This window comes from Vigna unguiculata, chromosome 8 (genome assembly GCF_037176805.1).
Source record: "Vigna unguiculata cultivar grain cowpea cultivar isolate G323 ecotype 2 chromosome 8, ASM3717680v1, whole genome shotgun sequence".
Taxonomy (NCBI): Eukaryota; Viridiplantae; Streptophyta; class Magnoliopsida; order Fabales; family Fabaceae; genus Vigna; species Vigna unguiculata.
The window spans coordinates 31,387,556-31,411,365 of NC_140799.1; the positions used below are offsets into that span (position 1 = coordinate 31,387,556).

At 32.3% G+C, this 23,810-nt stretch overlaps 4 protein-coding genes across 11 annotated transcripts; 1 reads left to right on the forward strand and 3 right to left on the reverse strand.

Annotated features, from left to right (window-relative positions):
* Positions 1 to 31: 31 nt before the first annotated feature.
* On the forward strand, positions 32 to 4,060 carry LOC114193458 (VIN3-like protein 2). Of its 2 annotated transcripts, none has more exons than XM_028083269.2 (4): positions 32 to 228; positions 1,616 to 2,261; positions 2,510 to 2,829; positions 3,014 to 4,060. In XM_028083269.2, exons 1-4 carry the CDS (start codon positions 171 to 173, stop codon positions 3,820 to 3,822), a joined length of 1,833 nt encoding a protein of 610 aa, XP_027939070.1. In that variant the 5' UTR covers positions 32 to 170; the 3' UTR covers positions 3,823 to 4,060. The 2 variants fall into 2 exon arrangements, with proteins under 2 accessions (XP_027939070.1, XP_027939069.1); XM_028083268.2 differs by lacking the exon at positions 32 to 228 and adding an exon at positions 394 to 523.
* An 877-nt stretch (positions 4,061 to 4,937) lies between these two features.
* Positions 4,938 to 10,565, reverse strand: SIC (hydroxyproline-rich glycoprotein family protein). Of its 6 annotated transcripts, none has more exons than XM_028084470.2 (3): positions 10,427 to 10,565; positions 6,867 to 7,181; positions 4,938 to 6,167 (listed from the first exon to the last, which is right to left on the reverse strand). In XM_028084470.2, exons 2-3 carry the CDS (start codon positions 7,174 to 7,176, stop codon positions 5,305 to 5,307), a joined length of 1,173 nt encoding a protein of 390 aa, XP_027940271.1. In that variant the 5' UTR covers positions 7,177 to 7,181; positions 10,427 to 10,565; the 3' UTR covers positions 4,938 to 5,304. The 6 variants fall into 6 exon arrangements, with proteins under 6 accessions (XP_027940271.1, XP_085521667.1, XP_027940276.1 ...); XM_085665541.1 differs by lacking the exon at positions 10,427 to 10,565 and adding an exon at positions 9,659 to 9,798; XM_028084475.2 differs by lacking the exon at positions 10,427 to 10,565 and adding an exon at positions 8,149 to 8,267.
* LOC114195050 (Restriction endonuclease, type II-like superfamily protein) lies at positions 8,166 to 10,552 on the reverse strand. Of its 2 annotated transcripts, none has more exons than XM_085665543.1 (2): positions 10,427 to 10,552; positions 8,166 to 9,179 (listed from the first exon to the last, which is right to left on the reverse strand). In XM_085665543.1, the coding sequence occupies exon 2, from the start codon at positions 9,141 to 9,143 to the stop codon at positions 8,223 to 8,225; it is 921 nt and encodes a 306-aa protein (XP_085521669.1). In that variant the 5' UTR covers positions 9,144 to 9,179; positions 10,427 to 10,552; the 3' UTR covers positions 8,166 to 8,222. The 2 variants fall into 2 exon arrangements, with proteins under 2 accessions (XP_085521669.1, XP_085521668.1); XM_085665542.1 differs by lacking the exon at positions 10,427 to 10,552 and adding an exon at positions 9,659 to 9,874.
* An 11,019-nt stretch (positions 10,566 to 21,584) lies between the features above and the next one.
* Positions 21,585 to 22,660, reverse strand: LOC114195051 (uncharacterized). Its single transcript, XM_028085447.2, has one exon. It carries the CDS (start codon positions 22,526 to 22,528, stop codon positions 21,866 to 21,868), a length of 663 nt encoding a protein of 220 aa, XP_027941248.1. The 5' UTR covers positions 22,529 to 22,660; the 3' UTR covers positions 21,585 to 21,865.
* Positions 22,661 to 23,810: the final 1,150 nt, after the last annotated feature.

Sequence of the window (23,810 nt, forward strand, 5' to 3'; positions counted from 1 at the left end):
ATCACTCGTCACAGCATAAATTTTGTATCCTAGCATTGAATGCTCAATTACATGCCACTCCTTCTATCTTTTTCTCTCACTCTCTTTCTCTCTCCCACCAATACCATTAGATCAGCAATGCCGCTACTCACTCTCAGATAAAACTGCAAATTCTTGTGTGTGAGAGAATCATGAGCGAAGAAGAGACCAAGGGTTCTGCTTTTCTGGGAGCCAACACCTCTTATTCAGGTTACTTTTTTCTCATCACTTTCTCTCTCTTTGCTTTTTCACTATCTGGGGTTTTACGTTTTTTTCTTTACCATGTAAAATAAAAAATAAAAAAATCATGAACTTTGACGTTTTTCACTTTGTTTTCTTTTGTATCTCCCTGAATAAATCGTGGGTGTTCTTCACTTCACAATGTAGGTTATGAAAGTTTCAGTCTTCTTTATTTGCATTATTGCTTTGGTGGTTTGTGTAGTTGGGTGCTTTTACATTCCTATTTTCATCACACAACTGTTGGAAAAATGGGAAATTTGTAAAGGTAAATGGTTTTTCTTTGAGGCCATTCTTGGTCAGTTATATAAAAATTAATTTTTTTTTCCACTTTCCTCATTTTTGTTTAATGTTTTCCCTAAAAGCGGTTCTGGGTTATGTAGTTATGAAGAAATTAAGGTTTAACATATTTGGATAAATCCCTGAAATCCCGTAGTTGGTTGTGCAAGTGTATCATCCAGTTTTTTCTCTCTAGGTTGAGACATCTCTATTCAGTATCTATATATGCATGTCCCAGGTTGTGCCTCTAGTGAATCTCTCTGATGCATGGATTACCGATTTCTACACTGAATAGTTTGGTTGCTAGCTTCAAGTTTTACTGATACTACTTGACCAATTGGAACTTGTAATCTTGATCGTTAAATTGTTAATGCAGTTGATATAGGGTTGTCCTGAGCTGTTTCAATCTTTTATCTTCGACAAGCTTTTCTTTTTAGAAAAAAATAGACCATAGGAATATGGTTAATTAATTTGTGACTGTTGTTATTTTCTTGTTCTCTTTCTGTGAGGATTAGACTCTTGTGGCACCTCCTTCACTTCTAAAGGCAAAATGTTGTTCGTTTTTATGCCTTGTCCTTCATCACATTAACAAATTAGGAATGGGAAATGGAAGTGTTTAGCTGCATGCACTGTTAAGTTCATAATAATATTCATTAATAATAATGCATTTGGAATTGAAGTGTATGAACTGTATTAGAGGTTAATGCAAATCAGAATTCAGTTTTTCAATATTCAGGATGCATGGTGATGGCTCAACTACTAGCGGGTTGTTGTTATTGTTGCATTATTTTGAATTAATCTTTGGTTTGAAAAACTACATGTTAAATACAGTATATAACGGTTTATTTCTTTTCTGGCTTGCACCTTCTGCATGTGTGATTTCAGTATTTTCTTTTGGTAAACGTATTAAATATTTTTGGCAGGTGATAAATACAGTGTTTAATTCACAAGAGGACAATCATGCATATTGTAAATTTGTTTAATTATATTTCCATTTCCATATAAGTCTTGTTGAGCTTCATTTATCAGCACCTTAGACACGTAATGAAGTTCAAGCTAACAATGCTGTATTTCACTACAGGTTTTCTTCTTGATCCTGCAAAATGGGGTGTGCTGAGTTTGCCGGAAAAGCAAAGACTAGTCCATGAGATTGCGCGACAGTCGAAAGATGCCTCTAGTATGCTTCAGACATTTACACGCCGGGAACTTCTAGAAATAATCTGTGCTGAATTAGGCAAAGAGAGGAAGTACACAGGCTATACTAAGAGTCAAATGATAGAACATCTTCTGAAGATAATTTCTAAGAACTCTAACTTGCACATAACCGGAAATATGCCAGCTACTACCAAAAGTTGCATTGGATCTAAAAGGAAAAAGAAACCTGCATCTGAGGATTTACACCATGCTCCTCTAGAGGACATCAAAGAGGAAATAGTGAAAACCTTTTTGTGTCAAAATGTCGCATGCAAAGCTACATTGAATCCAGAAGACTCTTTTTGCAAGAGATGTTCTTGTTGCATATGTCATTGCTATGATGATAACAAGGATCCTAGTTTGTGGTTGACCTGCAGCTCTGATCTTCCCAATGAGGAGTCATGTGGAATGTCCTGTCATTTGCAATGTGCTTTGAGCAATCAAATGTCTGGCATTTTGAAGGGTAGTTGTGGTATTAAGTTAGATGGAGCCTTCTGTTGTGTTTCTTGTGGAAAAAGTAATGAACTGATGAAGTAAGTTGGTTATATACTTTTTCTATACCAGCATGCAAAAGTAAAATATGCATAGATAATTACATACATTCGTAGTTTTATAAACCCTATTAATAAATTGTTATCTGTTCACATGTTATTGGGAGAACTTATTAACAAAAGAAGTGTTATTACAAAGAGTCATATTAGTTGTCTGCTGCAGTGTAAGGTGGCTCATGTAAGCTACAATTTTTATTTGTGTTTTTGGAATGGATGTTTGGATTTTACAGGACATGGAGAAAGCAATTATTGGTTGCCAAAGAAGCAAGAAGAATGGATATACTGTCTTTGCGAATATCCCTGGCTCACAGAATTCTTGTAGGAACAGAAATGTACAAGGAACTGCAAAAGATTGTAGAAACTGCTCTCAAATTACTGGAGAATGAAGTGGGATCACTTGATCATGTATATGCGAGGATGACGCGTGGAATTGTAAGCCGGCTTTCATGCGGTGCTGAGGTTCAGAGATTGTGCTCAACTGCAATTGAATGTTTTGATTCAAAATTTTCTGACCTTTTCTCTGTTTCTGTGGTAAAGAAAGATGCACCAAGTAAGCTTTTTATCTCATTCCATGGTAGACAATGATTGAGAATATGAAATTGCATTTCTTCTATATGATTATACATGTGTATGACAACATGAGAAAGTAAATCAATTGAATTGTTTTTGCATTAGTAAACTTTGCTTTAATTTACCCATGCTGATTTCACTTTTCTTGTGACTTGATTCAACAGCATGTTCAATTCGTTTTGAAGAGTGTCTTCCTAGTTCAGTGGTTATCGTGGTAGAGTACAACGACAAACTTTTAAAGAACTTTCTAGGGTGCAGGCTTTGGCACCGAGTATCAACTACAGACTACCCTGAACAACCCACCTTCATCGTCTTGAGGCCGGAGAAAAGATTCAAGTTAGAAAACCTGCACCCTTCAACCGTGTACTTTTGCAAGGCTTCTCTGTTCAGCAGCACAGGGATTTTGGGTGCTGCAGAAGCTAAATGGGTGACCCAGTGTGAGCCCACCAATTCTGCAAGACGAACAAGTTGTGCCGGAAATCGTTTTACAATGGAAATGTGTGGTCAGGATCATCCCACAGAATCTGGCATCTCCGACATGAAGTTATCATCTCGACAACATCCTGGGAAACCCATCAGTTTGAACATCAGAGGCAGGTTTGAAGAGTTCCTCTCAAAGCCTCAGTCTTTAGAGCCTTTTTCGTATAAAAATCTTGCTGCTGCAGTTTCACCTTCCACACCTTGTAAATCCTATGAGATGAGGCAAATTCCTGGGTTGAATGCTAGAAAACGGTCGAAGGAAAATGACTACGAGTATTCTGTGAGGGTGGTGAAATGGTTGGAGCATCTGGGGCACATAGATGAAATCTTCAGAGTGAGATTTCTGACTTGGTTCAGCCTTAAGGCTACTCAACAGGAGAGAAGGGTGGTTAGTGCTTTTGTTGATGCATTGATTGATGACCCAGCAAGCTTAGCGGATCAGCTCATACACACTTTCAGTGATGAAATATGTTGCGAGCAAAAACCCTTGTGAGGATGCGTTTTACAACACTAAATACTTGTTTTTCTGACTGACTCCACCGATAGAAAGTTGCAACGCATTGTGGGAGTTACAGGGACAGTCCATGGATGAGGTTTTTTCAGCTGTTCATTTCTTAGTTTATGCTCTTTTATACCATTTAGTTTCCATTATCTACTTACTGCTCACTGGACTGATTGTTGGATTATATCACATATCCCCACTTAAGCGCACTACCTTAAATTTTTCCTCACACTTTATTACTTATCTAACAATATGAAATGGCTTGGGGTCTTTTTTTTTTTAGTTTGAGTGAAATTCTAAGGAACTTTCTCACTTAACAATACAAACCCTAGACGTTGGATTGGTGTTCGGTTGGAAGCAACTTCAGAAGATGTAGTAAGATATTCAAAAGTGAAATTGAGTGTAATTTTAAATGATTGTAATTCAATTTATGCTAAATATAAAAATACTGAAAAGCAAAAAACTCAAAATTAAAGGAATTCGTAGGTAATGTCACGGTTTACCTACACAATCCCTGTTAATCTAAACGAGAAGAAGACTTGTTAATGCAATAAAAAAAAAATTAGAAAATTATAGTAAGGGAACATAAATTTGATAAAAAGTAAGAAAATTATAGTAACGAATAATGGAACAGTATATTTTGAGCAATGTTGTATCTCGCGATGGCACACCTATTAACCCGTATATTGTGTTTGATTCATTTACGATGATGTTTTGGACTAGAGTGTTTTCATTTTTGTTTGGTATTCTCCTAATTTGTTCGCTTAAAGCTAAGTCATTAGAATATATGATTTGTTTTTCTTTTGTTCCGATAGCGAAGGGTGGAAAAAGTTTTATTTCCATAAAAGATAAAGAAAGTATTTTTTTCAACCCATCTAAATTCTACTTTCGCTCTTATTTTAAATTTTAAAAACACTCTTAAAATTGATAATATCTTTCCTAAGCATTTTTTAAAATAGTCCCTAAAATAGCATTCCTAATAATGATATCATAAAAAATGAAATTTATAAGAATGTATTACAGCTTGCCCAAACTTTGTAGTAGTAATACAAAGATTAAAAGCGGTAAAAAATGTGAAAGACACAAATGTGATGTTAGTGATGGTGTAAGTCTAATTTGAAAAATACTTTCATATTAAAGCATTTGATCGTAACTTCACCGGGTACCAGCGCTCCACATGTGATTATAATTTTGCAGTTTCTACTTCCTAGACAAATTATGCATGAACTTTTTATCTGGACTGGTACAACTTTAGATAGTACAAAATTAATTGGACGTCAACATATCAAACCGTGCCAAGTACCGAACACATCCCTAAAATTTTCTTATGTTTGTGTATTAGTACAAACAGTAGCTGACCTCCTTGGCATTAACCTATGAAGTGAGTTCAAATTTATTTGGTTTTTCAGTGGCTGGAAATTCATTTCTCTCTGTAACGTCATGATGGGCCCTTCATGAAACGAGCAGCTGTCATCATACATTTTCTGCATCGTTGGCAGCTTCATTGAATGCAGTAGCCAAGTACTCAGCAAGGCTTGGTTCAGAACGGGACTTGACAGAAGCAGCAGATGATCCCTCTCCTGTTGTACTCTTTGATTTTGAAATCCAGGGTTTTACTTTTTCAGGTATACGTGAAGTATGTAAAGAACCATCAATTGCTTCCCATATTTTAGGCTCTAAATGGTTCCACGGATCTTCAACCATGGAGCTCTTGTAAAATCGACTGGGACCAGGACCTGCGTTTTCGTTGGACAAATGACCATGAAAATTTGGTCCTCGTCCACTACCCCGTCCTGAAACAGAGCTACCAGGGTTGTGCCATACACCCCTGCCTCGCCCTTGACCAGGCCTAGGACTGCCCCTGTATCCAGAAGAAGGATTGGGACTGTAACTGGGCCTAGGACTGTTGCTGTATCCTGAAGAAGGATTGGGACTGTAACTGGGCCTATGACTGTTGCTATATCCTGGAGAAGGATTGGGACTGTAACTGGGCCTAGGACTGTTGCTGTAAACTGGAGAAGGATTGGGACTGTAACTGGGCCTAGGACGGTTGCTGTATCCTGGAGAAGGATTCGGACTGTAACTGGGCCTAGGACTGTTGCTGTATCCTGGAGAAGGATTCGGACTGTAATTGGGCCGGTGAGCTATGCCCTGTGTAGAGTTATATAATGGACCACTTGATGGTCCGAATCTAGGATTTGGATGTCTACCCACACTTGATGGATGGCATAGGAAGTTATCGTGAGCAGGGCCTCTAGGTCCAGTCAAATCAAGGTTTCCATATGGTGCTGCTGGTACTTGAAAAGGAGGTAGAGTCATCCTTGGATTTGCTGATTCTGTTATATCCAATCAACGAATAACAATTGTCATTGAGGAATAGATAAGGTAAATCTAGATAGTAGAGTACACGAGAAATTTGAGGTAGTTAATACTAGAAAACATATAAAACTGACTCAAGCAATATGCTGCATACCTTTATTCAACCATTATTATATAAAAATAGACTAGAGAAACTTTTCATACATTACAGAGTAGCATGAAGTTTTAGTCCTTGAAAGATTGGGACTGCGTCCTTTGAATCACCCAAAAGTATTTAAATTAACATACAAATTTGTACCTTAAAAAAATCCAAATTGGACTCAACCAAATCCTTTATGCTAAATTGTTATGATTTAAACAATCTTTTGGAGGACTAGATTTCCTACTGATTGAGTCAATTTTCAAAACGGTGTATATTGTTGTCAATTGATGGAAATAATCTTCTGAAAACTGATTCAATGTAAAAACTCAACATTTTAAGGGTAAGAATATTAGCCTACTTGGTAAATAGGTGTGAAAGGGGTAGGGGTGTTGACGGAATGTAAAGTCCTCATTCCTTTATGCATGGACGTAGTATAAGTAATATTCACCACAAATCAGGCTTATTATCTTATTGCTACATGAATCTACAAGACTCTGACTGGATAGCTACTTATTCAAATCAAATTATAGGATACCAACATCAGGTAAACAGTAACTGATAAACATATCGGTACCTGGATGTGTTGATGAATATTGTGCCATAAGAGAGCCACCAACATTTGGAGGGAAACTATCCGGTGCAGCCTGGATACCGGTATTGTTCCTTTTGTTAGAAGAGAAAGCACTCATCGGATCTGTATAAAAGTCAAACCTTGGAGCAGCATATGATTTATCCCATGATGGCATAGTTAAAGGAGCTTCAATCAGGGGATTTGAGAGAGAACCGGCCATCGCAAAACCTTCCACAGCACCAGAAACTTCAGCATGATCAGCTTGCATGCGCATTTCTCTCAGCCTTTTCTTCCTCTGCTCTGAATCCTCCATGTAACCTGAGAATCCAAATAGTAATTACAGGCACAATATAAATAAGCAATAATAGCCACCATAAAAATTGTCTCAAACACATCAACTACTGCTCGTAAACAGCAAAAACAATAAGCAAAACAAACAACTCATAAACTTATGAAAAGCTGTTAATTTTGCAAGTAATTTATTAACTTCTCAAGTCCCAGATTTTTATTCAAAGCGCAGTTTTACCTATTTCAGAAAACGCATAAGACAGCACTGGTCAAATTTGAACCTTTTCACTCAACACTGGATAGTAAATCACAACATAGTTTACCAAACACATACAGGACTACCTGCAAGGAGTACAAATATTTACTAGTTCACTTTTAGTATAAAAGAGAACTTTGTGCCTTTCAAAACATTAATAGATAAATCCTGTACAAATTGCAATTAGGACAACCAAGTTAACAATCAATTGATCAAAATTACAATTGAAACTTCAATTCAAGCTTTGTAGAACTAATAAATCACCTTGCTTGAACCTATTTTACTGGGTCGTGCTGCAGACTATGAGAAGAAGAGTCTAAATATAAGGCAAAATCGAAGAGAGGGAGAGAAAAGTAACAAGACCTGCAACCTCAAACTGAATTTTGTAGCAAGTAACTTCATATATACTATTGTAACCATTTAACTCCAAATAGCGGGTGATTTTATTGTTATTAGAAAAGTGATCCAACAGATCTAATACACTGACGAATATAGGAAGACAAGGTGCAAGAGCAAACACACGAGACATTTGAAGAGATCTATAGGCATCCTTGCAGTCAAACTCAACCCTTACTGTATCACATTTCTCAAATTTTGTGTAGTTCTATAACCTTTTAAGTCTGTCTCTACCCACTCTCCAACTTCAAATAATCCCATCTAACAATCAACACGACAAATTAATAATGTCATTCTTTATCAATAACATCAATTTATTCATTAACTATATTGATTCCCACTCACCACTCAAATTTTGTGTAGTCTATAATAAAGAATTTGTTACTAATTTGATGACTCTCCTGTACCAACTGAAGGCATCAATTTATCAATTTCCCATGTATCTCCCGCATCAACAACTTAGAATTAGCAGCAATGTGTTTGCTTTTATTAACAATATCTCTACATAACTCATGTCTAGGAGCTGGCCTCACTGTTCTTAATTGAAAAAGGGGACTTCTTAAAACATTGCTACTATACAATTCTCGCGCTGGATGAACATGCTTCCACCAGAAATCATATAGGGCTATTTTCATTACATCCCAATACTCAGCATCACGATGCAACCTGAATAGACTACTACCATTAGGAGTCCAAACATAAAAATCCATCCAATCCCTTCCTAGAATCTCCATTAAACCCTGAGCTTGAGGAATATAGTGAATTGGAATACGAGACCAAGGGAAAGCTTTATTTAAGTCCCCACTGAAATATGGACACTTTATCTCCAGTACTCCACGAGAAGGCAATTCATGCACTAGACTGTCAATTACACCATCTGGTGAAGCAGCAAGCCAGCTGTCTTGTGGGTGTGAATCATAGACCTGAAATTCAGGAAACAACACAGTATTTCCAGTTATCAGTTTGTATCTTTCAAGTGCTTCCTCCTCTTTGATATTGCTCCAACAGGTGGCAAGGTTTCCAGAGAAAGGTTCAATAGCACCAATCTTCTCTAACCACAGCTGGACCCTTTGCCGACGCCAAAACCCAATCGCAGCAGCAAAAGTGCTAGCTGTCAATTTGTTTCTCCTAAGTGCTTGCCAGTTTTTAAACCAATGTTGAAGGCAGCTAGCTTGAAGGACTGAATAAGTTTCAACAGATCTGTATTTTAACATGCCACCAAGTGAGTGCAATTTTCTAGAAGGTTTCTGAAGCACGGTATTGGTATTAGTTTCTCTAAAAACCAGCACAGAAGCATTACTACTAAAGTTTCTCTTATTACTTAGGCATGACTTAGGCATGCAACAAGTGCATCCACATAACAGCAACTTTGGTGCCTGAAACATTGCAGCCAAACATGAGAGAATGAAAGAGCAATTTCACCATCGTTAAAAAAGAGATAACTGTCACTTGAACTTTAGATGTAAGCTAGGCAACAATGGGTAAATGGTATTTAAGAGAACAACAGTGCATCATGGCAATGGCAAGTTTTCTACAAACGTTGAACATGTATATGGTCTCATTCCCGGTTAGCAAAGAAACATTAGTAGAAAGCTCATCGATTGAAATTCTTAAAATCAGAACAGCTTTCCTCATTAAAGTTCATAGGAATTTATGTGATAATTGTGACATTTCATTAAACATAATGACACAAGGATTCACAAACCCACAGAAACAGAACATAGCTAAACCATGAAGAACATTGAAGAGGTTACGTCCTTATGATCCTATGATCGTGGGCCGATCCTTCTGGTCGATCCCTCTGGTCCTATGATCGACTCTGGTTCTATGATCGACCCAACCCCAACGCTCTTACCTTTTTCAACTAGGGTTCCGTTCGTCGATCTGAGTCGCCGTCCTCGCAGTTGCCGGTGCTTGCCGCCCTCACACTAGCTCGCCGTGCAGTCCGCGATGCTTAGCCTCTGGTTGTCTCTTTTATTTTGCTCTCCGACCTCTGTTTATTTTAGGGTTCCTTTGGTGATGTAGTTGCCTTGGTTCTTGGTTGTTTTGCGGGCAGCCCGATTGGTTGTTCTGCTGACATCCACACAGTGTGTGTTTGAACAACACACAATAGTTGATTCTACCTTAGTAAATCATGGTCAAACCATGAAAAAGTAGAAGGAACGCTGCTTCACCTTGACCATGAAAAAATGATTGATTTTTTCTACCGAGAATCCATTCCAACACAAAACAAAAATCCAGTGCAACCCAGTTTAGGAAATAACATGCCAACTAACTTCAATTAACTCAGCGGCTATCATTGAACTCCATTCTCTTACAAAAAATCACTTCAAATTAAAATGCTTGAAATTCTAAGATATTTTAAGTACGTGCAGAGGTAAATTTTCAGGGAGAGCGCTAAGAAAGAGTCAAATCGTACATCACACAATCACCACAACAACGATGGAAAATTTCCAAAGAGAACAAACATTAAGTAATTTTTCAATACAAGTTTAAGTTCCCATCCCCTTTTTGGGCTTTTTCCTTCCTAACCTAAAATCAGACAAAATTCAGAAAAAAAAAAAAAACATAATTGCGCGACGAAGATTTTGACGTAACAAAGAAACGTTTAATGTAAACTCACAGTGATTCGGTCTTCTATCCTCAAATCCTTTAGCTGAAAGTTTCCAAGAAAACAGAAAATGAAGTTCTAAAGAAAGCGGGAAAAGCTTAAGATTAGGTTATAGCAAAATAAAAAGTGTGAGAAGGAGACACATACAATTACGATAGTAACCCTCTGAATCGCATTGGAGATGCATTAAACGCGATTCATTGACACGGTAGCGTGGAGGAACTTCAGGCCCACATTATCATTTTCCGTTAAAAAAAATAATTAGTATTTAGGAACTATAAATGTTTATTTTATATGATTAAAAAATAGTATTTAGAAATATATAAATTATACTATTATAATTTATTTTAAATGGAAACTATTTTATTAGACCAATTGTACAGAAAATTAAATTTAAAATAGAATTAAATGGCACATTTTTAAAAGTTAAAAGGTAAGTCTGTGAAATATGGAGTATGGATTCAAAATGATAAAAACTTTTTACAGTGAGAAAATGGATGATCAAGAGATCTAATTAAGTTACTTCAACCCATACGTAAATTGTTCTACAACTAAAAATATTAAGAAAGACGATTATTTATATAAACTGTGGTAAAAAATAATTATAAAAACACTATAATGAAAAGTTACTTAAGGGATTGAAAAAACAAAAGTCACTAAATTTTTAAAGTAAATGTCCAATTCTCTAACTTCTTTTAAAAAATTGTCTTTGTGGCTTCATGTAGGTTCATTCGAAAGCTTCAATGCCAAATAAAATTGTGTTTGATTAAAACAAAGCCTTTTTAGTATTTTGGATGTTTTATGAATTAAAAAAAAATCAGCACAGATGCAGTAAAAGTTCTATTTGTATATATTATTGATTTATATAATAAAAAAAACCTATTACAGTATACTTTATCTTTTTTTCACACATAATGTCACAATTTAATGAAAGTAACACTAATATAACAATCATTCATATCACTTAATTTACGTTTGATCCACAGCACAGCGATTAGACGTTAACCATGCACAATGACATTTTTGTTGTTATTAAATAATTAAAATTTAGTTTGACATGTAAATATCATATGTAATGTTGTTTCGTTTTAAAGGGAGTAAATTTGCGAGGAAAGAAATAAGACATTTTGTGATGTTCGTTTAAGGGTATTTCTGCAAATGGTAGAGCGGGGATGCCAGGAATCCATCATATTTGTAAATCGCGGGCATAATGCGAAAATTTGGTGGGATTGGTTTGGAGTATTACATATTTATCCCTCTCATCTCTCTCCGCTGCAAACACACTCTCGTTGCAACCATGACTCGCTGCAACCATGAGAATTGTTGCGGAGAAAACCAGATCTGATCCCATGTGTGAAGAATTCGATCCCACTGTGCTGTATCGGATACCTGGTCTTGGATTCGATAGTTGGATCGGATACGTGCTCTTGGATTCGTTCCAGGCTGGATCGGATATGTGCTCTTGGATTCGTTCCAGGCTGGATCGGATACGATTTCTTTTTATTAATTTTTTTTAGTTTCATTTGTTGTGTTTTAAAAAATTAACAAATTAATTTACAATACTAATTTAACTAAGGGCTAAGTGATAATTTGATTATTACTTCTACTAAAACATATTTTTTAATCTATCACATCAATCAAATCTTTCCCAAACTTTCACAAAAATTACTTCTAAATTTACTCACCATCACTTCTAAATCCCTTAAAAAAAACAACACAAATTTCACCCTTAAATCAACTCAAACCCATCCACTCACTCTCTCTCAATCACTCTCCTACAAGTGAACACAGCCTAAATCTATATTTGTTGATTTTATGTCATACATAAATTTATGCTTCACCTATAAGGGTTAAATATAAATTTCAAAATTTACGTCTAGCACTTGTCAGACGTAAAATTCTTTAAAAAAGTCCTACAACATGAATTAGTTCTCACTTTCTTCTCTAGGCAAAGTGTATTGTCAATGACAACAAAATTTTGGAGGGTGTTAGGTGTTCCATTGGTGACCTAAAGTTGTGTTTGGCCATTTTCGTGTGTGGTGTATTGGAAAACATCTTTCTCTTTGAATATTTTTCTTCATTGAGGTTAGCTTCACATCCTTATCGTATGTGTGTGACTGTTTTTAGAAGAACTTAATCATTGTTTTGCATGAATATCCTCCTTTGTTGAGTAAAATGTGAGTTTGATGATTTTTGTTTGATATATTAATTTTAGATTTATTAGATGTTTTATGTTTAAATTATCTTAGATTCATTAGATGTTTGACTAATTTAAAATTTCATTAAATTATAAATTATTATTAGGTGCATTGTAAGTTTATAAAGGTGCATTGTTAGTTTATATTAAGATTTATTAAAATTTTAGATGTAAACATTAATTGAACCTTAGTTCTCGTTTGAGATTTAGTGCAAATAATTAAATTTTAATTGTTTGTATTAAATTTTGAATTGTTCATGGGACAATTTAAATTTTTTTTTCATAATTTATTAATATTGTACATTGTAAGTTTATGCATAAATTTGATAAAATTTTGGTTCAAATAATTTTGTGTTGTTCTTTGGATGCCTACTTGACTATGGTCATGAGTGACCACTTTATTTTGTGTACTTTGGAGATAAATGTTACATATTGTTGAAATTTTATCAAATTTATAATGATAAAATTCTTTGTGTACATGTTAGTGAATTATGATTTTTTTTTTCTAAATGGATAGGGTCTCACCTTGTGATAATTAAAAATTGAGATTGATGAAATTTGTTACCAATGTAGGATCAAAATTGGATGAATGCACGTACATTAGTAAATAATATGAAAAAGGAGTTTATGAGTTCTTGCAATATGCTTAAGAATACATTATCTTTGTGAACGAGGCGTATTGGTGTCCTTATGTTCGTTGTTTGAATTAGATACGTCAGGATTTGGGCAAAATGCATTATCACTTATTGATCTTCAATTTAGTAAGGAGTTATACAATTTGAACTTGGCATAAAGAAGTATTAAACAACCCTACGACATCATGAACAACAAAATATGTGGAAAAATGAATGAATGATCGTTTAAAGGACATAGTACATGATGTTGGTGAAGAAAATTTTGGAAGAGTTCATTTATATAATATTTTGAAGTCCGATTCAGATGAACAATTTTATCCAAGATGCGCTAATTTTACGTGTTTGTCGACAACTTTGACATCTTTCAATTTAAAAGCAAGAAATGGATGGACGGATAAAAGTTTCACAAAATTGTTGGAGTTATTGAAGGAGATGCTTCCAGAAAATATCATATCACCTAATTGTAATAAAGAGGCAAAGAAAATTATATGTCCAATGCAAGAATATACATGTATCCCTAATGATTGTGTATTGTATATAGACAAGTTTGTTGCATTGATGGTGTGTCCAATGTGTAGGTTATCATAGTTTGAAAAGAAAGTTGATGGAAATAATGTTAATGAAGGAACAGATAGTCCTCCTGGTAAGGTGTTGTGGTACCTTCTCATAATACCTAGGTTCAAACGATGGTTTGCCATTAAAGAAAATGCAAAGAACTTGACATGACATACAAATGGAAGAAAGTGTGACAACATGACGACATGATAAAAGGTGTGAGACCCTACTATTGATAAAGATGATGACATGACGGAAACAAAGGATGATCCTCTTTCAAACCTTGTCGACATTTTTCCTAAGTTGAATAGAAAACCAATAAAGATACAATGGGACTTTTGAGTATTTGTAATCGAATGTCATGTCCCATTTTACATTACCCTTTCTGATGCATTGAAGCTGGTTGGTGGAGACAAGATGTTATAAACATTTGTATCATCCAAATTTGGTGCATGTAAGTAGTAATGTGTCCTCTATATTTACTATATTAAAATTACTACATTTAATGTATAATTCATTGTCTTAGGTATATGGATGCAATGAGTGCGGAATGTATGGAATTTTTTAGCCTCAAAGCATTCAAAGATATGGCATCATAAGGGCTTAAACCACAAAAGATATGGCATCATGGATTACCACCTCACTAAGACATGTTTACTTTGCTCCATACATTGAACCATTAGTCTTAATTAGTGAGTCATTTTTTTATGTTATGGTAATTATTAAACTAACCAGTTCTTCTTCATTGTAGGTCTCATTGACAATTAATAGTCCTCATTCTTGAAAAACCTAATTGTCTGGTTTTATTCCATTCATAAGAAACCCAACAACAAACTAAAGGCTTTTCTACACTAGTTTGTTAAAACTTTCATCCAATTAGTAATTGACTAAGGTGTCTTCAATTTAGCTAGAGTTGTGGTTGCAACAAGTCAATTATTATACAGGAGCAAACAAAGACAAATTCAATTTATATATCTTTAGGTTAGATATCACAACTTAAATTAATTATTTTGTGTAGAAGTTGTACGATATTAATTTTTTCGTCTATTATTTTAGCGTAATAAGTAAAGTAATTCCTTTCAATATGGGTACTACATTATGTATTGGATCAAAACTACCATTAGAGCACGAGTCATTAGAAATTGGACAACGGTACGTAAACACTTATAACTTGTGCATGAATTGTATGGTTTGAGAAACTTTATACATAATGGTATTTAGTAATCCCTCACCCATATCAAAGGAGAATGTGACTGAAATAAGATGAGAGTGGGCAAGCTATCTCTTCAAGCATGTAGATGATTAAGTTTTGATTAGTTTTTTCTTTCAAGTTAGATTACCTTTTTTATCATTAGATATTTATTTTGATTTTGTAAAATGTACTGAAAATGTTATATTCGAAATGTATATGTTGTTTTGGATATTTTCTAGTTTTTAGGTTTTTGTTTCATGCCCAAACCAATTTAATTTAAAATAAAAATAAAAACTAAAAACTTTAGGTCTACTATTGCACTGACAGACATAAATTTACGTCTATTAGGACATTAGCAGTACGTCTGTTATTGTTGTATCAAACGTAAATTTGATGTAAAATATAGAAAAAGGCTAAAAAGTTATGTTTCTTGTCTCTACATCAATTGTACATTACAAATGCAACAAATGTAAATTTACGTATGTTATTTGTTCAACCGATGTAAACTTACGTCTGTTATGAATGAAATAAACATAAATTTATGTTTGTTATTTTGTCAACAAACATAAATTTACCTCAGGAATTTTAGGAGACGTAAATTTACGTTTTCTACAATTATGTTTGACCTAAAATAGACATAAAAAACCTAAAATATCAAACGTAAAAGCCATTTTCTTAGTAAGTGCAACAATTTTTAATATTAAAAACTATAACAAATCATAGTTAGGAATTTTAAGCATGACTTTAAAGTTCTATATGGACTAGAAATGAGAAAGTTAAGTGACATATAATAAAAAAAGATAATCATAAATGTTGAACAACAAGGTTATGTGTTGGAAGTTGTATAATGGTATCTTATATATACAAATCATAATTATTATAGTGAATCTTCATAATTGGTGGCAGAACTTTGTTTGTTTTTAGGAGTCCCCCACACACCTCAACTTTTTTTACTTCTTCTTCATTGTTTTTTATTAAAATCTAATAATATTTTCAAATTTTTGAAATATAAGTGTTCAAAATGTTATTTTTTAAGAGATAAAACTCAAATAATTATAGGATTTAAAAACATAAAGAAAGATGATAACATTTATCATGATTTTTTTACTTTCACTTGTCATCAAGTATTTTGTTACTAAATTTTTAATATCATATTCAAAAGAAAACTAGTTTAAAACTTCAACTTTACTATTTTATTGTAGATGCTCTTAACCATTCAAATTTGATCTCTTTGTTAATAATAGAAAATACATTTTACTCGATAAGAATTTTAGTTTTCAATAATGATTAATCAAAACAAGATTGAAAAATAAAATGAAAAATAAATGTCTTATACAAAATATGATTATTTACATTAAAAAAAACTAAAAATTATGTATTTGGTTTAATTATCGACAAACTCAATAAATTGAAAAAATAAAAAATAATTTATTAGATATACGTAATTTCTTTTATAAATATAATTACATTAAAGTACACAATTATTTTTTTTATATTAATGATAATAATAAAATATATAAATTTTGAGTATATTATTTTTACTTTTCAACATTAATGCTCAAAATTTACTATTGTTAATAATCTATTTATATACAAAATTTCAACATTAAAAATTCAAGTATGAGTTGAAATACCCATATTAAAAGCAAGAAAGTTGAAAAACATATAAAAAAAAAAAACACCTACAAAAATTCAACATATTTAAAATAAAAAGAAAATGTATGACAATCATACTCTTTATACATTTTAGTTTGGTTTTGATGTTTAACTATATATCTGTCAAGAAAAAGTAATTTAGGAAAGGTTTAATCATGTCTTTGGTTCCCATTTTGAAGTCAAAATCTCAATTTGGTACCCGAATTTTTAAAAGTCTCAAATTTGTCCCTTTTTTTGTTAAAACGTCTTAAGTTTGTCCTTTCTGTTAAGTTTGGTTAGGCGGTGTTAAATGGGGTGTCACGTGTCAGTTCCTCAATTTTTTTATTATTATTTTTTTATTTTTTATTTTTTGAATTTTTTTTAAAAAATAAAAAAATTTGCCACGTGTCAAGCTGTCGTAGTGCCACATGGTAGTGATAGAGTGATGTGGTAGTGACAATGACACGTGTCAGTATTATGTCAGGTGTCATTTTCTTGGTCTCAATTTGGTCCATGTATTCTAATTTTTGTCTCAATTTAGTCCCTATTTTTGTAAAAGTAATCCAATTTCGTGTTTCTCCAAATTAAAACAAAAATTAATTTTATATAAATGTTATACAAATATTTTTATTAAATTTGATATTTTTATTCAAATTGATATTTTTATTATATATTTTTAACATAGCTAAGTTTATTTAATATTGTATTTCACATTCAACTTTACTTAAAATTGTTTTCAAATTTTAAATTTATATGTTTTTTATTGTTACATAAACTAGTTAATTTATGAATTTTTTTTCTACTAACATTATTTTCTACTAACAACTTTAAAACAATTTTAAATAAAGTTCAATGTAAAATATTAATTAAATGAACTTAATTTGGTTAAAAATATTTACTTGAAATATCAATTTTGATGGAAATATTTATGTACATTTATATAGAAATTAAATTTGATTTCAATTTGAAGAGAGACAAAATTACTAATTTTTACAAAAATTGAGACTAAATTGAGACAAAAATTAAAATAAAGGGACCAAATTGAGAAATTGGAAATGACATAAGTGACACGTGTCATTGTCACTACCACATCACTTTGTCACTGCCACGTGACACGATGACAGCTTGACCGTGGCAATTTTTTTGATTTTTTTTTAAAAATTCAAAAAAAATAAATAAATAAATTCAAAAAATCCAGGAACTGATATCTGACACCTCATTTAACGTCTTCTAGTCAGACTTAACAGAAAGGACAAACTTGAGACGTTTTAACAAAAAAATGGACAAATTTGAGACTTTTATAAATTCGGGTACCAAAGTTGAGATCTTAACTCCAAAATGGAAACCAGAAACAAAATTAAACCTTTAGAAAACGTCCCAAAATGTTTGGACTGTGCAAAAGTCAAAGAATAAAATAATATATAAACACATAACAACGAAATGTACGAAGAAATCCTCGTGTCATTATATTAAAATTCAAAACTAATTGATTATTATATATATATATATATATATATATATATATATTTATATATATATATATATATAATATAAAGAATAAATTAAAAATTAATAAAATTATTCACAAACTTTTTATTTTTTTTTTCACTTTTTACTTTTTTCTTTAATTCAAACAATTTCATTTTTTTTTCTTAATTTTCACCATTTTTGGACTCTTAAATCTACTCCCAAATTCAAGCTACCCTTGTAGTTTTATGATCAAAGAAAAAATTGGTTGGTATTTTAACTCATAATCATGATGGTCGTTAAATATAATTAATTAATTATTGTCATTAGTTATTTTAATTATATTTTATCAAAAGTGTAAGTCGTAAATTTTGTGTGATTCATTGTAATAAACTTGATGGTTACGGAATAAATACTAAAAAAGTGTCTCATAATAGTTTACGCTCTAGTTATTACCATTCAAAAAAAAAATTATGCATTTGTTTTCTGTTTTCTTAATATTTATTCAACCAACATGAAATTCTTTTCATTTTTCACTTATGAGATGTCAGTAACAAGACATAGTGTTTGGTACCATTTTTTTTTTTCTTATCTCATGTTATTTTCTTTATTCTATAACTGGACTTGGAAAACTATTGCATGACTCATGATGTTGTTCATAATATATAAAGGTTAACTTCATATTCACTTTCAAGGTCTTCAAAGTGTCTTGCACGCTACGTACGAAGTCCTTCTTTGTTTTTGTGTAATGATTTTGTAATTATATTTTAGATAATATTAAATCCAAATATTAGGTAGAAAAGTTTGTCAAACTTGAATAGAATGAAGTGTTGTTGATCTTCACTATTTTCTATTCACTAATAATTCAATCAATTAGCACACATATCCCCACATAAATAGGTGAGAATAAAATAATTGTTGACATAAGTGTTTAATATTATTTTTTCTTTCTTCTCTTCCATCATCTTATATTTATCTTCAAGATTTCTAAAGTATATATCATATACACTATTTTCGATGTCTTTGAGAGATTTTTATGAAGGAACAAGTCATCTTCAATGCAAGTTGTTTCAATATCAAATACTTTTATGAAGTCCCTCTCATACATTTGTTAAGGTATCACCTTAAAATCTCTTATACTAGTTTTTTTTTAAGATTTTCATGTTATCTTCTTGAATAAAAAGTTATAGGAAGAGAAATGGTAAGAGATGACTTGAATGTATTATCATTATGAAATAAAAGTCTTATCATGAGTACAATATTTTTACATGACGTCTTCTGGCATCAACCGTTATATTTACCTTTATAGTATGTCCATTCAATATGCACACAAACTCCACTTATTAATACAATTTTCTAAGAATAAAATAATTTTTGACATAAGTGTTTGGTACTATTTTCTCTCTCTTATCCTCCATCATCTCATATTCACCTTCAAGATTTCTGAAATACATATATCCTTTGTATTATTTACAATGTCCTTTGAGAGATTCTCATGAAGGGGCAAGTCATGTAGAACACAAGTTGTTTCAATATCAAACAACTTGAAGAGAAATGGTAAGAGATGACTTAAGTGTATTATCATTATAAAATAAAGGTCTTATCATGAGTACAATATTTTTACATGACGTCTTGTAACATCAACCATTATATTTACCTTTATAGTATGTCATTCAATTTGTGCACGTGCTGCACACTAATACATTTTTTTAAGAATAAAATAATTTTTAACATAAGTGTTTGGTACTATTTTCTCTCTCTTATCTTTCATCATCTCATATTCACCTTTAAGATTTTTGAAATACATATATCCTATGTACTATTTGCAATGTCCTTTGAGAGATTCTCATGAAGGGACAAGTCATCTAGAACACAAGTTGTTTCAATATCAAAACTTTTTAAGTCTCTCTCATTCATTTGCTAAGGTGTAACTTTAAAAACTCTTTCACTAGTTGTTTTTTCAAGATTTTCATGTCGTCTTCTTGAATAAAAAGTTATATGAAGAGCAATGGTAAGAGATGACCTAAGTGTATTATCATTATGAAAGGTCTTATCATGAGTATGAGGACATTATTTTCACATGACAATGACATCAACTGTTATATTTACCTTTATAGTATGTCCATTCAATTTGCGCAAGTCCCACCTTAATACAATTTTCTAAGAATAAAATGATTGTTGACATAAGTGTTTGATACTATTTTCTCTCTCTTATCTTCCATCATCTGCTATTCACCTTCAATATTTATTTATGAAGTATATATATATATATATATATATATATATATATATATATATATATATATATATATATATATATATATATATATATATATATATATATAAAGCACTATGTGCAATGTCCTTTGAGAGATTTTCATGAGGACTAAGTCATCTTCGGTGCAAGTCGTTTTAATATCAACACTTTTATGGAGTCTCTCTCATACTTTGTTAAAGTGTCATTTTAAAAACTCTTCTAATTATTTTCTTAAAGATTTTCATGTCATCTTAAATAAAAAGTTATAGGAAAAAAAATGATAAGAAATGATCTAAGTATATTATCATTATGAAATAAAGATCTTATCATCATAAAATTTTCACCCAACGCTTCTCAACATCGATTATTATATATGTCTATCTTTATAATATGTCCATTTAATTTGCACACAAATTTCACCTGTATACAATTTTATTCTTACAATTTTATAAGAATAAAATGATTGTTAACAGATTGATACTATTTTTATTCTCTTATCTCACTCACATGATTTTTTTGTCATACAATTGAACCTAAAAAACTACTTTAACAAAAAAGGTACTCATTATTGTATATCAAGTGACCGACGATGTTGTGCATAAACTTTTAATATCAAAAGCTTAATTTCAAATTCAACTTCAAAGTATTTAATGTATCTTATGTATTATTTGTAAAGTCCTTCGAGAAATTCTTATGATGGAAATAAGTTATCCCCGACTTAAATTGTTTCACTATTATGAAATTTCTCTTGTAGTTTTTGTTTAGGCGTAACTTTAAAAACCCTTCCATTAGTCATTTTCATAATATTTTCAAATCATTGTTTTCCAAAGAAAAGGTGATATAAAGAAGAATGATAAATATTGACTTAAGTGTGATGTCATTATGAAATAAAGTTCTTATAGAATGAATTCAATGATTAAGAATTTTCTAAGATGTTTCCAAGCATGTGGATGTTCTCCATGTGAATAGATTTTACAGGACAACTTAATATTGATGCAAGAAAATGTGTGAATCTTTAATAGGTTTAATTCGTGTCACTCGTCACTATTTTCTATTCACTGGTAATTTATTTACGTTTGAATTCTAAAATAATAAACACAAGATATATTCTTTTTGATAATTTTTGTCCATTTAAATATTAGACATCAAATTTTGTTTCTGTTCTCTGATCGTGCAAGAACCTTTCTCTTCAAACTCTTGATTTTTCTTATTCTTCTATCACTAATTTCAACTACACAAAATTCCAACGTGGTTCATTGTTACTAATTTCAATGGTTCCCAACAAAAAGTCACACAATTCAGACTCGGCGACTTCTTCAAAGGTGAAAGTGAAGCAGAAACAAACGATCACCAAAACCTAAACCTAATTGCGATCTTCCAATTTCAAAGACAACAATTTATCACAAAAACTAAAGATTTTCATCTCAAAGTGTGAATTGTAATCGGTGAAACACAATTGAGCGAAGATGAAACTGTTACTCGAACACGATAACATGAAAACCGGTTCAAGATCTCAATTGGTTTTGGGCGAAGAATCCAACCTGTGTAGGGCTTGTTGAGCGACGAGCAATTGGGGTTCCAATTCGAGAGCATGCTGGTAGGCCTTAACGGCGTCGTCGTTAATCTTCTTCCGCTCGAAGCAGTCTCCGAGGGCGAAGAAAGCCTTGGCGTTGTTAGGGTTGAGTTTCACGGACTCGGAGAGATCCGCGAGGGCCGAGTCGACGCGGGCGCGCTGAGTTGAGGCGAGTCTGAGTTCGGCGCGTTTGAGGAGCGCGTCGGCGCGCTCGGAGTGGGAGAGGGAGGTGGCGGCGAGGGGGGAGAGGGCGTCGTCGAGGGAATCGAGGGCGGCGGAGCGGAGACCGAGGAAATCGAGGGCGAGGGCTTTGAGGAGGTGAGGGGCGGCGTCGCGGGGGTCGAGGGCTATGGCGCGTTGGGCCTGGGCCTGGGCTTCTTTGGCGAGGGCCTTGGATTTGGAGGCGCGGGCTCGGGCGAGGAGTTGGGCCCCTTGGACGAAGTGGCGCTTGGCTTGGATGTCGGCCCGGTTGCGGAGACGGAGGTCAGACCAGAGCTTCTTGGGGACGTTGTGCATGAAGAGGTAGAAGAGGAACATGACCACGACCATTCCCATCTGCAAAACGATGTCGTTCGAGGCCCAGTTCTCTTTCGATTTATCCATTGATTGCAGAGAAGAACCTCTTGCTTCTTCTTCTACTCCTGCGCCTGCGGGGCTTTCATTTATACTTCAACAAGAAAATTATCTGAAGAAAAAATAATTAGTCAAAATTACTAATTAAAATTAAGGTGCAAATGAGAGAAGGTAGAACAGTTAAACATCAATTACTTCGTTTCAAATATTAAAGTGAAAAATCTCTTCGATGTAGAAATCTTAAGATGTTCAATTTTATATATACTTGTGAGATAATAGTATTTGAAATATATTTTGATTTTGATGAATACATGTAAATTCATAAGTTCAATATTGATTGAGTGGAGGTTTTATAGGAAGTTTGGATCCACATGTACACTGTAGAAAAAAGAAAATGTGGCTAACAAATATGAAGTACTTTTCATTTTTCGATTTAGAAGTTTGAGTAAAAAAATGGGATATAAAAAGTTGAGGGGAGGATGAGGGTATTCCCTTTTATGTGTGAAAAAAAAAGTCTACATTTTTGTTCATTTTTTACACTGTTTTACTGCATTACCTTAAAAATATATTTGACATATTTAAAATATCAAAATAAAAATGAATGTATTTCAATGTGTTAGAAAGGCTTAAAACTCACCTAAATCCATCATAAATATCTTTTTAGTACTAATTAATATTTTTTCTTTCATTATTTTTTTAATGATTTTCTCAATGATATAAAATATTTTAGGAAAATATGTTTCAATTTTTTTTTATTTTTTAATTATCACAAGGATGTAACTATTTTATATTCTAGACGAGAAATTATGACAATTGTTTTAAATAATTTATTAAACAACTATAATAACATTAAGAAAAATACAAATTAATTTTAATATCTAAAATCATTTTCACGAATTTAATATATTTATAATTTAATAATCATCAAATTATACACTTTTAATTAATGTGCTTCCTCTTTAATTAATAAATATTTTAAATTTGGGTTTTACTTTATTAAAGTATTCATCACTTTTGGAAAGAAAATAATTAAATAAATATTTACTGATCTAGTTATACTATCAATAATACAAAATCTTAAACACAACACAAATATAGTAATATAGTAATTGAATTAGGAGTAATAAAATAGGTTAGTTCAGCATCTTTTAACTCGATTCGTTCATGATTAAAAAAATGGATGGAAGACTTACCCATGAACAATAATCATATTTTGTTATATATAAGATAGGCTAACATCGGACCGGACTAATCCATCAATTTCTTCTTTTTTTTTAAACTTTTTTTGTTTTCAAAATTTTTTAATTTTTAA